General features: G+C 42.4%; 1 protein-coding gene and 1 pseudogene across 1 annotated transcript; both read left to right on the top strand.

The window, feature by feature from the left end:
• Positions 1-3,009: 3,009 nt before the first annotated feature.
• Positions 3,010-3,393, top strand: LOC107126179 (annotated as a pseudogene).
• A 7,534-nt stretch (positions 3,394-10,927) lies between these two features.
• LOC107126180 (histone H2A-beta, sperm-like) lies at positions 10,928-11,359 on the top strand. Its single transcript, XM_015429706.1, has one exon. The coding sequence runs from the start codon at positions 10,928-10,930 to the stop codon at positions 11,357-11,359; it is 432 nt and encodes a 143-aa protein (XP_015285192.1).
• Positions 11,360-13,256: the final 1,897 nt, after the last annotated feature.

Here is a 13,256-nt window from a genome sequence, read left to right as displayed (position 1 = left end):
AACAAGCCCCGCCCCCTGCTCCCAGCAGCCCTCAGTCAGGCCACAAAGAGCAAGAAGCAGCCAGATAAGTTGCAGAGCCCCCCCCCCTGGCCTGCCTTCAGGTACAAGCTCTCCCTCCTCTGTGAGGGCAGATCTGTGTGTGTCCCCACCCATAGCTAGCAATCCAAAACAGTCCAGTGGCACCTTTAAGACCAAGTTTTATTCAGGTACAAGCTCTCCCTCCTCCATCAAGGTAGATCTGCACATTCCCCCCCCCCAATAGCAGGCAATCCAAAACATTCCAGTGGAGCCTAAGCGGTGGGTGTTGCCTTCTGACACACTTCCGGTGATGTCAGGGGGTGTGGCATATGCAAATAAGTTATGCTAATGAGCTCCTGCACCTCTTTTTCTACAAAATGACCCCTGTCCAAGGGTAAAATGAACTACCTAGGGTGGCTGGAGCTTTTTGGAGGAAAGGGGAGATAAATAGTAGCCAAGTTAAGATGGTAGAGATACCTGGATGTCTTTATAGTAAAGTGCTACTGATGACAAACTAATTTGACTCTGAATATTGAACCAGTTGTCCTTTGTGTAGATAACAAAAACGACAGTATGACTGCCCAGTCCTAGGGTTGCCAGCTTCCAGGTGGGGCCTGGAGATCTCTTAGGATTACAAGTGGTCTCCAGACTATAGAGATCAGTTCGCCTGGAGAAAATGGTTGATTTTCCCAAACTCCACCTGCTAATTTCCAGGAAATTTCCAACTTGGACTGTACAACCCTAGAAAAGAAACCACCCCAAGAAAAATTAAGCATTTCCATTGACTGGGAGAAGATGACTGCAAATTCACTTTAGGGGGGTATCTCTACAGGCCATGCTCCTACACTGCTCCTCTCAGAGCCATCACTTGTATGGGTGTGTTCTTCAACATGTATCTATCTAGAGGGGAAGATTAATATGTGTAATGCCTGTGTAGTAGGAGCTACTTAATTTGTTATGTTTCTAGTGTGGAGATGTTTCTCCACATTGTAGATCTGTAAAATCCTAGCTTTTTACATTCTCCTGGGATCACAACTACTGAGTGGGCCAGGCCTTGACAAATTTTCTTTGGCTTTAGGAGCCAGAGTCATTTTTTCAGACCTGAGTACTTGGTAACTGAATGACGACATTTCCTAATTATTGCAGCCACCACACTCAAACTCTTCTCAGCGCTTCTTGCATTTTTATTAACCCAATTACCAAAAAGTTGTAGTATATTAATAAATATAAGAACAACACAAGTTCTCCTTACCACAACAAAAATCAACTGCTAACCCTAACCTAATATCTTCTCTCCAGTTCCTCATAATTTCACTATTGCTTTTTTAAAAAGACAGCGTAGACAGGAACTGGTTAAGAAATGAATTAATCTGCAACTACTGAACTGTACATTTAAAGTTTACATATAAACAAGCAATGACAAGAATTTGATGCCTGTTGTGGCATACAACAGAACGTATTCTCATGCAAGATAATGAGCTTTGTACTTCCAACAAGAGTAGGATTGCGAGCTCCACCCCCCCCCCCGGCCACTGGTAGGGGATTGGGGGACAGGCGTAGGGTTACCAGCTCCAGTTTGAGAAGCACCTGGAGAATTGGGGATGGAACCTGGGGAGGACAGGGGCCTCAGTGGGGTACAATGTCATAGAGTCCACCTTCCAAAGCAGCATTTTCTCCAGGAGAACTGAGCTCTGTAGTCTGAGCTCTGTAATTCCAGTGGATCCCCAGGTCCCGAGGGAAAAAAAAGGGAGGGGGGAACTCAACTCAAGATATGGCTGTGATATATGAGGGTCAAGCTAACAAAATAAGTTATTATAAAAATACAAATATGTATTATGGTGTACACATTAGTAAAAGATAAAATAGGTTAAAAGAAATGATCCAAATATCAGACTCTTAAAACTTTTTACACACAGAGCTGACAATTTTTCATATACAGTTGATGGGTATATCTTATGACCAGTAGACCATACGTGTTTTTAGGGCCCTCCTCAGTGGTCAGTATTACTATTGTAAAACAACACACATCCAGAAACAAATATATGCAAAAATATTTTATTTCAGAGCCAGGTGTTACTTTCTCATGTGATGTGCAATTGCTAAAAGTTTACACAGTAGGCCATGGATAATCTCTTGTGGTAACTGTACATACTCTCCAAATTGTTCTGGTAACAAATATCCAATGTGTCTGGATGTGTGTCTCTTCCATCAAAGGTAGTAATGTCTGGAGGCTGGCATCCCTAACAGGAGATACTACAATCAAATTATAGCTGAAAATATGTGCCAGCCTGGTGAAGTAGGCTGATGGCATTTCCATCTTCTTGATGAAAATGGTACTCGTAATAATATCTCATAAATACCTGGCAGAATATTCACTAATATTCAGTAACAACAAAGCTTTTGAGCTTTCCCAATAATAAGAACAACCTGGTTTAGGGTTGCCATGTGCCTGCTGGGGGCGGGGCATTTCTCACCCCCAGCAGGTCTTGCCCACTGGCACAGCAGTGGCTGGAAGGAGAAAGAAAAGCAAAAACTGGCGATGGCATGCTGCCACTCTGAGTTTTCCCCAGAGGTGATAGTATGCCATCACGGACAGCCCTCCCAATGTCCCCGCCCCACCCAGTCTCCCACTGGTTTTAATCTTGCTTGATCAGACCAGTGATTCGTCTAGTCTAACGTCTTGTCTCGCACAGTGGCCAATCAGTCATTCTGGAGGGGAATGTAACTTTTTCACCATGGAGTGGTGACATGGTCCTAAAATGATAATCTGGGTAGTAGAAAGCCAGTCTACTATTGGAATACTTTACCCTGGTTAACAGTTCTATAACATTTCGACCAATAGTAGGGGCTGCAGTAATTTGGGATATTAGTCATTACAGCACAGTCTTGCAGATATTACCAAGGAAGGCAGTGAAGCTCTTGCCATATATCAAAACAACTAAATCACATAATAACGGGGGAGTTTCCTCTCTGTTCTGTGCAGGCATCGGAATGTCTGGACATGGAAAGAAGCCAGCAAAGCCTGTAATTGCTTCCTGGAAAACCTGCCAGGGCCGATCTGCAATTCCCAGTGGGCCGCATTGAGCGATTCCTGAGCGATTCCTGTATGCTAAAAGAATAGGTGGAGGAGCTGCTGTGTTCCTGGCAGCCGTGTTGGAATATCTGACTGCTGAGGTACTGGAGCTCGCAGGAGAGGCTGCTTTGAAAGACAAGAAACAGAGAATTGGGCCAAGACACATCTTCCTGGCTGTGAAGAATGATACTGAAGTTTGCCATTTGTTTGAAGGGGTGGCCATTTCTGAGGGAGGTGTTTTGCCCCACATCTTTCCCCAACTTGTTCCTAAGAAAACTCTTCTAGGTGGACCCAATACATGATTGTGTGTGGCTTTTTGCTTTCAGAATGGCTGAAATTCCTTTACTTGCACTTGTACTTAATGATCAATCACTTTAATGGTTTTTGTACCAATAAAACTTTTGGAATACACAACTTGGTTGTAATCTCTTTGCAACCAAACAGCTGAACAAGTTGTCTTATTGAAATGGGGACCTTGTGAAGTTCTGATTCATGGCTAACATTTATGCTACAGTAGGTGGGATGAAGGAGCTGCGGTGGCTCAAGTGGTTAAGACGCTGAACTGCAGGCTGTGGAAGGTCAGCAGTTCAGCAGTTCGAGACCCGGGTGCCGCAAGACGGGGTGAGCTCCCGTCTCTAGTTCCAGCTCCCGCCAACCTAGCAGTTCGAAAGCAAGAAATGGCAAGTAGATAAATAGGTACCACTTCGGTGGGAAGGTAACAGTGTTCCGTGCACCTTGGTGTTTAGTCATGCCGGCCATATTACCACAGAAACGTCTTCGGACAGCGCTGGCTCTTTGGCTTTGAAATGGAGATGAGCACCGCAACCCTAGAGTCGGACTCGACTGGCTTTCGAGCAAGGGAACCTTTACCTTTATCTAGGTGGGATGAAGGAGCTGCGGTGGCTCAAGTGGTTAAGACACTGAACTGCAGGCTGTGGAAGGTTGGTAGTTCAGCAGTTCGAGACCCGAGTGTGCCACATGACAGAGTGAGCTCCCGTCTCTAGTTCCAGCTCCTGCCAACCTAGCAGTTCGAAACCAAGAAATTGCAAGTAGATAAATAGGTACCACTTCAGTGGGAAGGTAACAGCGTTCCGTGGCCTTGGTGTTTAGTCATGCCGGCCACATGACCACGGAAATGTCTTCGGACAGCACTGGCTCTTTGGCTTTGAAACGGAGATGAGCACCGCAACCCTAGAGTCGGATTCGACTGGCTTTTAATCAAGGGAACCTTTTAGGTGGGATGAAATTGTACTGTTCTCTTTAACACATATCCCATCTACCATGGTGACCAAGCTGCATGATGCTGAGATGAAACTTCTGGAAGGTGGGAAGACTAAAGCAATCATGTTGTTCAGTAGTGGGGTGTACAGCTTGTGGTCTCATTGTTAATGGCATGTTTGAAGCTAGAGAAGGAACTGGATGCAAGCAGGCTACTGAATCCTGCATAATTGGAAAAGTAAGGCTGGGTGGCCAAGGAAGAACCCCACAGTTCAAGTGAGAAAAGCTTGTTAGATGATAAAGGACAAATCATGCGTCTTATTTAGCCGAAACATAGATGGGGGAAATAGGGAGCTGTTGTGCCCATGTTTGGTTGCCACAGTCAAATGTGCTATGCTCAACTGTGTAACATGTTTGTTGCAAAATCTGTGACAGCCCTATGACCAAATAATATGACTGGAATTCAAATCCTAGAACTCCAGTACTGCATATGGTTGGGCCACTGTTGCATAATGTAATGAATACTACTGATGAACTCTAGAAATGGCAGGGTCTTGGTTGGAAACAGTGCCCCAAAGAAAAACCACCTATACAATCAAACAGTTAAAAACTAACTAAGGACAGGTGAGGCTCAGAAAAGCAAATGCAAGTAAATGCATTATCTACTTAGACGGGATACTGGTAATTGATGTACACTTTTCCCTAGCGAGGAGTGCATCCCTGCCATCTATGGTCTTAGAGGGTAGATTTAACAAAATCTCCTTCTCCCATTGTTTTTGCCCCTGTGGCGCGCTTGAAGTAGAGACTCTACAATGTTTTAATGCAGTGCTCCTGGTATGAGGAGCCTCGCACAAAACTTTTCTTTGATATCCAGAATAAAATCTATGTATGCAGCCCAGATTAGATTCAAGATTTCATCCTCTCAGACGTGGACCCAGAGGTTTCCCAGGCTGCTGCTTGGTTTTGGGCAGCCTGTCTTGCAATACATAAAGAGAAAATGAATCCTACTCTATAATCCATTTATCCTAACTCTGGTCGATTTTATTCCATATTATTTTATTTTAAATCCAAATCTTATTTTTCTATTCTCTGTATCTAGTTTTATTTTTGTATTATAAGCTGGCGAAAGCCGTTAAATAAACTATACTGAATATATACATAAACAAGAGTGGGGGTGACAGATTTCTGGACCTGTTTCTTCCCATTTTGTTCTGTTTCCCTCCTTTACCCATACGACTAATGTTCTGTTTCTCTCTTCCTCCACCTGCCTATTGGTTTGTTTTCCTCCCACTTTTCGGTCAGTTCATTTCCCCCATCCCTTGGACATCCCTTTCCTTTTGGACCTTTAAAAGTAACCTTTGCATACTTCACCCAAAGAGTGACTAACACATGGAATTCACTGCCACAGGAGGTGGTAGCGGCTACAAGCATGGACAGCTTCAAGAAGGAACTGGATAAACATATGGAGCAGAGGTCCATCAGTGGCTATTAGCCACAAGGTATAGATAGGAACTCACAGGCTGGGGCAGGTGATGCACTGTATTCTTGGTGCTTGGGGGGGCAACAGTGGGAGGGCTTCTAGTGTCCTGGCCCCACTGATGGACCTCCTGATGGCACCTGGTATTTTTGGCCACTGTGTGACAGAGTGTTGGACTAGATGGGCCATTGGCCTGATCCAGCATTGCCTTCTCTTTTCTTATGTACAGATCCTAGCTACTAGCAGGGGAGTTAACTCCCTCTCCTCTTTATATTTTTGAGTAAATCCCAGGTTTTGCAAAACATATACCCTAGTTCTAAGTGACCCCAGGGACATTTCCCCCCCCTATATGCACAGCTGGGCTCACCATTGCTATCAGGTATGTAGTATATATGAAATTCACTGTGGTACATTTATGTGCGATAATCAAATCATAATTCTGCTAAGAAGGAATGAAATAGCCTCTCTGTCTCTCCAGCAATGTGGAAGAGAGACTTGTCAATCCATATTTCATTGTGTTTTGTTCACTTGGAAGCAAGTGACCATGAGACCAACAGGCCCTCCCAGCATACATGCTCCCGATTTTAGCCTTTTTGCAGACTCCTGGTGCTTGGCACATGATGTTCAGGCATGGAGTTTTGATCCAGTGATCTATCAGCAGATGGTGCTGGTAGTCACATATTTTAGCCTTGTTTTCCTCTGCCAGCAGCCCCTTCTGACTCAGCAAGGTTGGTTCCTGGGTTTGTGTGACCTGCAGAGATTAGAAGCCGCCCAAATCAGGGGGATGCTCTGATTAGGGGGAAGGGAATGAATTTTTCTTTGTTCCCCTTCCATCAGCTACACTTCCAGAACAAAAAGGAGGGAGCACTTTTGACCCGTCCCCCTACTCAGAGCCAAACTAGACGTGGCAGTGGGCCTAGATCTGAGCGTTCGATGCTACCATGATTTTTTAAAAATTTTAAAATACAGCAAGGACCCGATCCTGACAAGGGGGTGAGGCACTCTTGTTCTCCTGTCATGCCTCAGCCTGCCATGCTGCAGGCCCCATTAAGATCAGTTCTATCATCATGTTTAGGACAGCTCTCTTCATCATTTTAAATCACTTTAAAACGGCATTGTTGACCATGGGTCAGATTCATGGATGCTGTCACATCTAGTTTGGCCCTCAGTTCATTCCCTGGCCTGTGTGGGTCCATGGAGATCCCATGATCCCTCCAGAGTCAAAAGAGATCCTGTGGGTAAGGTTGCCAACAGACTTGGAGGAAAAGGTCCTGCCCCTTTAAGAAGGGTTAATATGATGCTATTTATCAGGTGGTGTCATTTACCTTCATGCCATGAAAAGCTTCAGCCACTCATTTCCAAACATCAGGGCTCTATTAAAGGGAACAGGATATAGTTCTCCAGGATCCAACCTGCTCCATACACATTTTTGTGTCAGTACGCACACATACAGCCCCCAAATCCATGAGAATACGTGGTTTTCAAAACGAGCAAATAACTTAACAAGTTGACCCCTGAAGCACAGTTTTCAGTTTGTTTCATCCAAAGCAATTATCCTGTTCTCAGGGAAAACATGTTTTAAACTTTATCCAACTACAGACCTAGTGATCTGAAGCTATGTGTTCAGCCAGAGTGTTACTGCTCAAAGGTCCTGATCCTTGAAATCTCAACAGAAGAGAATATATTTAATGAGAGTGGAAGCTCATTTTAGTTGATGTCTTTAAACTGGATCAATTTCTGTGGCCTTTGGTACAGATACAAATAATGGGGCCCACATCTGGTCACTTTAATTTTCCTACCAGTATAGATGAGATATGCATTCTTATCTAAGAGACTAGAAATATCCCTCAATTCTGAGACCTCCAATCAAAATCTCCATTGTTAACAGTCATACATCACTATTATTTGACTACCCTTTTGTCCTTTTCCAAATCACTACTTGCTGCTGGATCAGAAATAATGAGGAACAGTAAAGAGAGCTGTCAAACTGCTGCCATGAGATCTGGGCACCTCCTAGGAAAAGATGATGTCTTCCCTCATTTCCTATCCTGGAAAGAGACCATAATTGCTTGCAAAGCCATGTGTACTGATTCCAGTAGAATTTGCTTCCAAGTAACGTCGCAAAGAAAAGAATATTTACATCCTGATCCTTGGCATGTTTCTTCAGAAGTCCACAAAACTTTTCCAAGTAAGTAAGTGTAGAGTCAGGATCTTTGTTCCTGATGTCAAATAGCTGCCACAAGGAAGTGGATCAGTTGAAGCTTTCCAACACTTAATTTCTGTGCATCAGAAGCTTGTTAAAGACATTAGAACAGGGCCAGTAAGAAGGAGGAATCCTAAGAATGCTTAGGATAGAAGATGTATTTGAAATTGTGGCACAAAACCAGAATTACTCCCATAGCAACCTCGGCTACTGAGAACTGTCTTTGAGTGGATGCAGCTTCCATGCAGGGAAATGATGTGGCCACCATTTATCATTCTCAAGTGCAGGAGTTTTCACAGGCTGCCTTTTCAGGGACAGTTTCTTTGAGAGGAGGGATACTAGTAGAGAGAGACTTCTATCTGTTTTGTATACAAACATACAAGTGGAGTATGGGGAAACAGGAAACCCCAAGAAGGTGGTAGTCCTGAAAACAGCACTGGTTCCTCCCAAAGAAACAGCATGCCATTGAAGTGTTCCTAAGTTCATTTTGGCCATCCTGCTGCAAAATCAGCTTCTTTCACTGGCTACATTCCAATTCCCAATACATTTTTCTGCCGCTCCTACCCAAGCAGGTAAGGGGTCTTCAGTAGCCCCACAGTTATCAATGCTAATTTAGGCAAGCATCTTCTAAGCACTAATACCCATAAAAGGGAGATTTGTTTTAATTTGTATAGATATATTTATAACCTGCTTTTCTCTCTTAAAACAGCTTGCAACACTGACCTCCCATCCTCTGTTATCTCCCCAGGAATTCTATGAGGTAGATTATCTTAAAATAAGATTAGCCTAAAATATGCTTGGCAGAGTAAACAGATACTAGTTTGTCTCTCTAATGGCTATACCATACTGGCTCGCAAAAGTTTAAAGTAAACATCATCTTTTCCCCCTGGCATAGCAGTATACTTAAAGTGGGGTATAAGTGTGCTCTGGATCAGGATCTTATTAGAGCTTTCCTTTCCATACTGTTTTGGCGACATCTCACTTTCTACTTCTTGCTATTTATATTTGATTTAGTAGAGTGACATAAAGGTAAACTGAATAGGATTAAAAGCAGATTGGGCTATATTTTCTTTGAAACATGTGAGATTGAGCAAACAGTAGGCAACTAACTTGTTAGAGTAGTTTCTCAGTCTCCAATCCACAACTGCTACACAGATGTAGCGATTGTGACTGAAGCTTCCCAGTTGTTTTCAGGTGAAAGGAAAGCTCCTAATGAGCTTGCTACAGTTGAGAAGTTTAAAAGAAAAAGCTGTTCCTAAGTTCTTGAGGTAGGATTTTGAAGGTGAGGCTGCTTTAGTTTATGCCTAATTTCAGCACAATAGTTGTGTTTCCCCCACAGAAAGCAAATTATCTACTGTTGAGACAACAAGGTGCAGAAAGGAGGAATAAAAAAAGATTGCATAAGGTAAAGAAACATAAAGAAGGGTTTGGAATATAGAAACTAAAGATTTTTCTAAAAGTAGTCTAGTTAACAGAAAGTTATAGCTAATGTAAATTGCGACGAAAGGGTGGCTTTTTGCTTTGTTCTAATGGTGATGTGAGGGTTACAGAAATTAACTCAAAAATTAATTCACTGCATATTTTGAGTTGTATTTCCCCCTGTGTATTTCTCTCTTTCAAAAGGTAAACTTAGCTAGCTGCATGTTCTCTGGAAAAAGAATTGTAAGATCTTATTTGGTTTGGTTTTTAGGGGCAACATTGAGCAACTTCAGTATTTTAGGGTGGCATTTTTAATATACAGAGGTTATCCCGGCTTGGCCTACTTAAAAATTCCAAAACAATAGTCAGATAAGAGTTAGGCTCAACCCAAATGAAACAAAACAGAGAGTAGGTTTTTGAGTTCCCCAGAGCATTTCATCAAGTTGCACATCCACTAAGAAAAACAAAGGGGGGGGGGGGTATTTCAGGTTCCACTTTTAGTCTGTCATAATAAGAGAAAACTATTGAACGTCAACTAAAATATAAAGTAAATATGTGATATTAAAATATGAGTAAAAACAAAAATATAGAAATAAAAGCATAGATAATTTGTGTATAGTAATAGTTACTGGATTTGGATTTTAATGAAGATAGCAGTATGTTATGAGAATGTTCCTATTTACATTATGTTTTCTTGTAGAGTAATATAGGGAACTCTGGTTTAGGTGTAACTGATTCAAATGAACTTTATCTGAAACTGAACCGGATCTTATACAAGAGTTTAACATGAAGTTAGAATGGAAACTGTTAATACCTTTATTCCTGTTTTTATTTACATACTATTTTTCCCCTTAAAGATGTCAAGTAAGAAGATGGTTAACATGTCTTTTTTATCATATATAGTAGAAAGATATAAGCTTAACCTGATTTTAGATTATATACAGTAGAAATGCTAGTAGTTTATTTAGATTTGTGTTAGACTAAAAAAATAAGCAGCTTTTAATGTATAGTGTCGCTAAGATGGAAGTTTCTGATATGGTAAAATATTAGCGTTGTTATGTATGAGAAATTTTATTAGATACTATGACATTGTAACACTCATTTTTTTTACTTTTTATTTCTGAAAATTAATAAAATATTCTTTAAAAAATAATGAGAGAAAAGTGTTGTAGAGCACTGACTGGATGAGGTAATATGCAAAATAGGTTCCAGTATCTCTTTAGCATGAAATAGAATGAGCAGGTCCCATGTAAAACAGAAAACAGGAGAAATGTGGCAGCCCTCATATTAACAAAGCTGGAGATTAATTTTAAGGAATGTACTGAGTAAAGAGTGAATAGAAGCCCTTATCTACTCATAGGAATGTGAGTATTCCCCAGAAGCAAAGTTCTATTGCATGCTTGTTTGAAAGAAGTGGGATTGTAATGGAAGACATCCATCTTCTGAAAAGCCTGATACTTTAGAACCTGTTGAATTGCACTATAACAACTTGCTTTTTCTGTCCTTTACAGAAACTGGAATGTCTGGGCATGGAAAGAAGACAGCAAAGTCAACAACTGCAGCAAAGCCTGCCTTTCCTTCACAGAAAACCAAGTCACAGAGAGCCGGTCTCCAGTTCCCAGTGGGCCGTGTTCATCGGTTCTTGAGGCGGGGTCAGTATGCCGAACGAATAGGCATGGGAGCTGCAGTCTATTTGTCAGCTGTGTTGGAATATCTGACTGCTGAAATATTGGAACTTGCAGGAAACGCTGCTTCTGAAAACAAGAGGCAGCGAATTGGGCCACGACACCTCCAGCTGGCTGTGAGGACCGATGAGGAACTCAGCCAATTGTTTGCAGGTGTGACCATTGCTGAGGGAGGGGTTCTTCCCAATATACTTCCCCAACTGCTTCACAAGAAGACTGAGGTGCCTAAAGAAGTGGCAGGAGATGGGCAGTCACAGGAATTCTAAAACTTGCTGTCTGTTGTTGTTCTTGTACACAAATAGACTTTGCTGAAACAAGTAACAATTGTAAGAACCCTGGTTTTCAGTGATGAATACTCCACCAACTTGTGTGTAAACTGTCTAATCTTTAACTCCTAATATGAATTCTAAAACTTGCTGTCTGTTGTTGTTCTTGTACACAAATAGACTTTGCTGAAACAAGTAACAATTGTAAGAACCCTGGTTTTCAGTGATGAATACTCCACCAGCTTGTGTGTAAACTGTCTAATCTTTAACTCCTAATATGTTTTTTTAAAAGTTGAAATAAAATTAAATACTGTCATGTAGTGAGGTGGATTCATATTTTATTTAATTCATTTGTCATTAGGGTTGCCAGCTTTGAGTTGGGAAATACTTGGAGATTTTGGGGTAAAGCCTGAGGAGGGCAGGGTTTGGGAAGGGGAGGGACTTCAGTGGGGTATATTGGAAGGGGGGGAAAGGATGCCTAATGATTTCACAGGCAATTACAACTTTATTACCTATACAGAAAGAGCTTTTCCTACACAATTCCATTTTACTACATCCCTGAGCCTTCCATTTTGCACATTCTGCAAGACAATGGAAGTGTGGAAACCTTACTTGCCTTGTCACTTTCTCCTCTAATGCCTTAACCTAGATGGCTAACTTTTCTATGCTTATAGGGGGTGCTGTATTCCCCAGACATTGCTCTGGGGCCACAGTTCTACATTGCCACAGAAACTGACCTCATTGGTTGGCCCCATGGTGCTCCAGCAGTAAGAACGGTGTGCCAGTGGAACGCACGTATTCAGGCATGTTGCAGGTGAACGCCTACGGAGACATAAAAATGGTGTGGGATTTCATTTTCAATGTTTGAAACAGCTGTTGTACTTTTATTAGGACTGAAGTCAGGAAACTTTCTTGCACATCTTGATTTAAGGTTACTTGGGGGGCAGATGAACTAGAGCCATTGATAAAAATGACCAGTGTAGACAGAGGCTGACTGGGAAGAAAAAAATGTCCCTGGAAAGGACCCCAACCCCTAGTCTGCCCCCAATGGAAAGGGGGAAAGAAAAAAAATAATCTCTTTGTTGACATTGCAAGAAAGGCAGCTGCACAGGCCCCATGCAGGTTGGGGGAACTGCTGCTGCAGTGGCTCGCCTGACCACGCAGCCAGCTTGCTTGTGGTAGCGGCTGCAAGGTCTGCCCCAAACAAGGCAAGTGACACCCTCTCTTTAGCCAGGGTGGTCCTGGCAGGGGGAAGTGGTGCACAGGGGTCTTTCCCACTCTGCCAGATCTTGCAGCTGGCCAATTAAAGTTCCTTGTCCAGTTTAGGGCATTTGTTGTGCACTTTCCTTAGCCATAGTTCCAGTTAGGTCTGAATTAAGATATAACAAATGAGACAGATTGCAGAAACAGAGATGGAAGCCTCTTTGAATTCAGCCTATAGGGAAATACCTTGAACCTAGACGAAAAGGCATATGAAGCGATTTCTGTATTGCAGTTGCTGGAATTGTTCGTTTAATATGATTAGGTTCTGGATAGTACACGGCTGCTGTAAAGAGGGAAGTGACTGAGAGCCAGCATGGTGTAGTGGTTAAGAGCAGTGGACTCTAACCTGGAGAACCAGGTTTGATCCCCCACTCCTCCACACAAAGCCTGCTGGGTGACTTTGGGCAAGTCACAGTTCTCAGAACTTTCTCAGCCCCTCCTACCTCACAAGGTGCCTGTTGTGGGGGGAGAAAGGGAAGGAGATTGTAAGCCACTTTGAGATTCCTTACATTCAGAGAAAAGCAGGCTATGAAAACCTACTCTTCTTGTTGTTTTGATCGTAGGTTCTGACAAATTTCTAATACATTTTAATTGACCTGTAAGGAGGCATAGGAGAGCAGAGAGCTAAAACTTG

This window comes from Gekko japonicus, unplaced genomic scaffold (assembly GCF_001447785.1).
Source record: "Gekko japonicus isolate JY-2015 unplaced genomic scaffold, Gekko_japonicus_V1.1 scaffold782, whole genome shotgun sequence".
NCBI classification, from domain to species: domain Eukaryota; kingdom Metazoa; phylum Chordata; class Lepidosauria; order Squamata; family Gekkonidae; genus Gekko; species Gekko japonicus.
The sequence above is the reverse complement of the archived record's forward strand: the minus strand, read 5'-3'. Positions and strand labels throughout refer to the sequence as shown.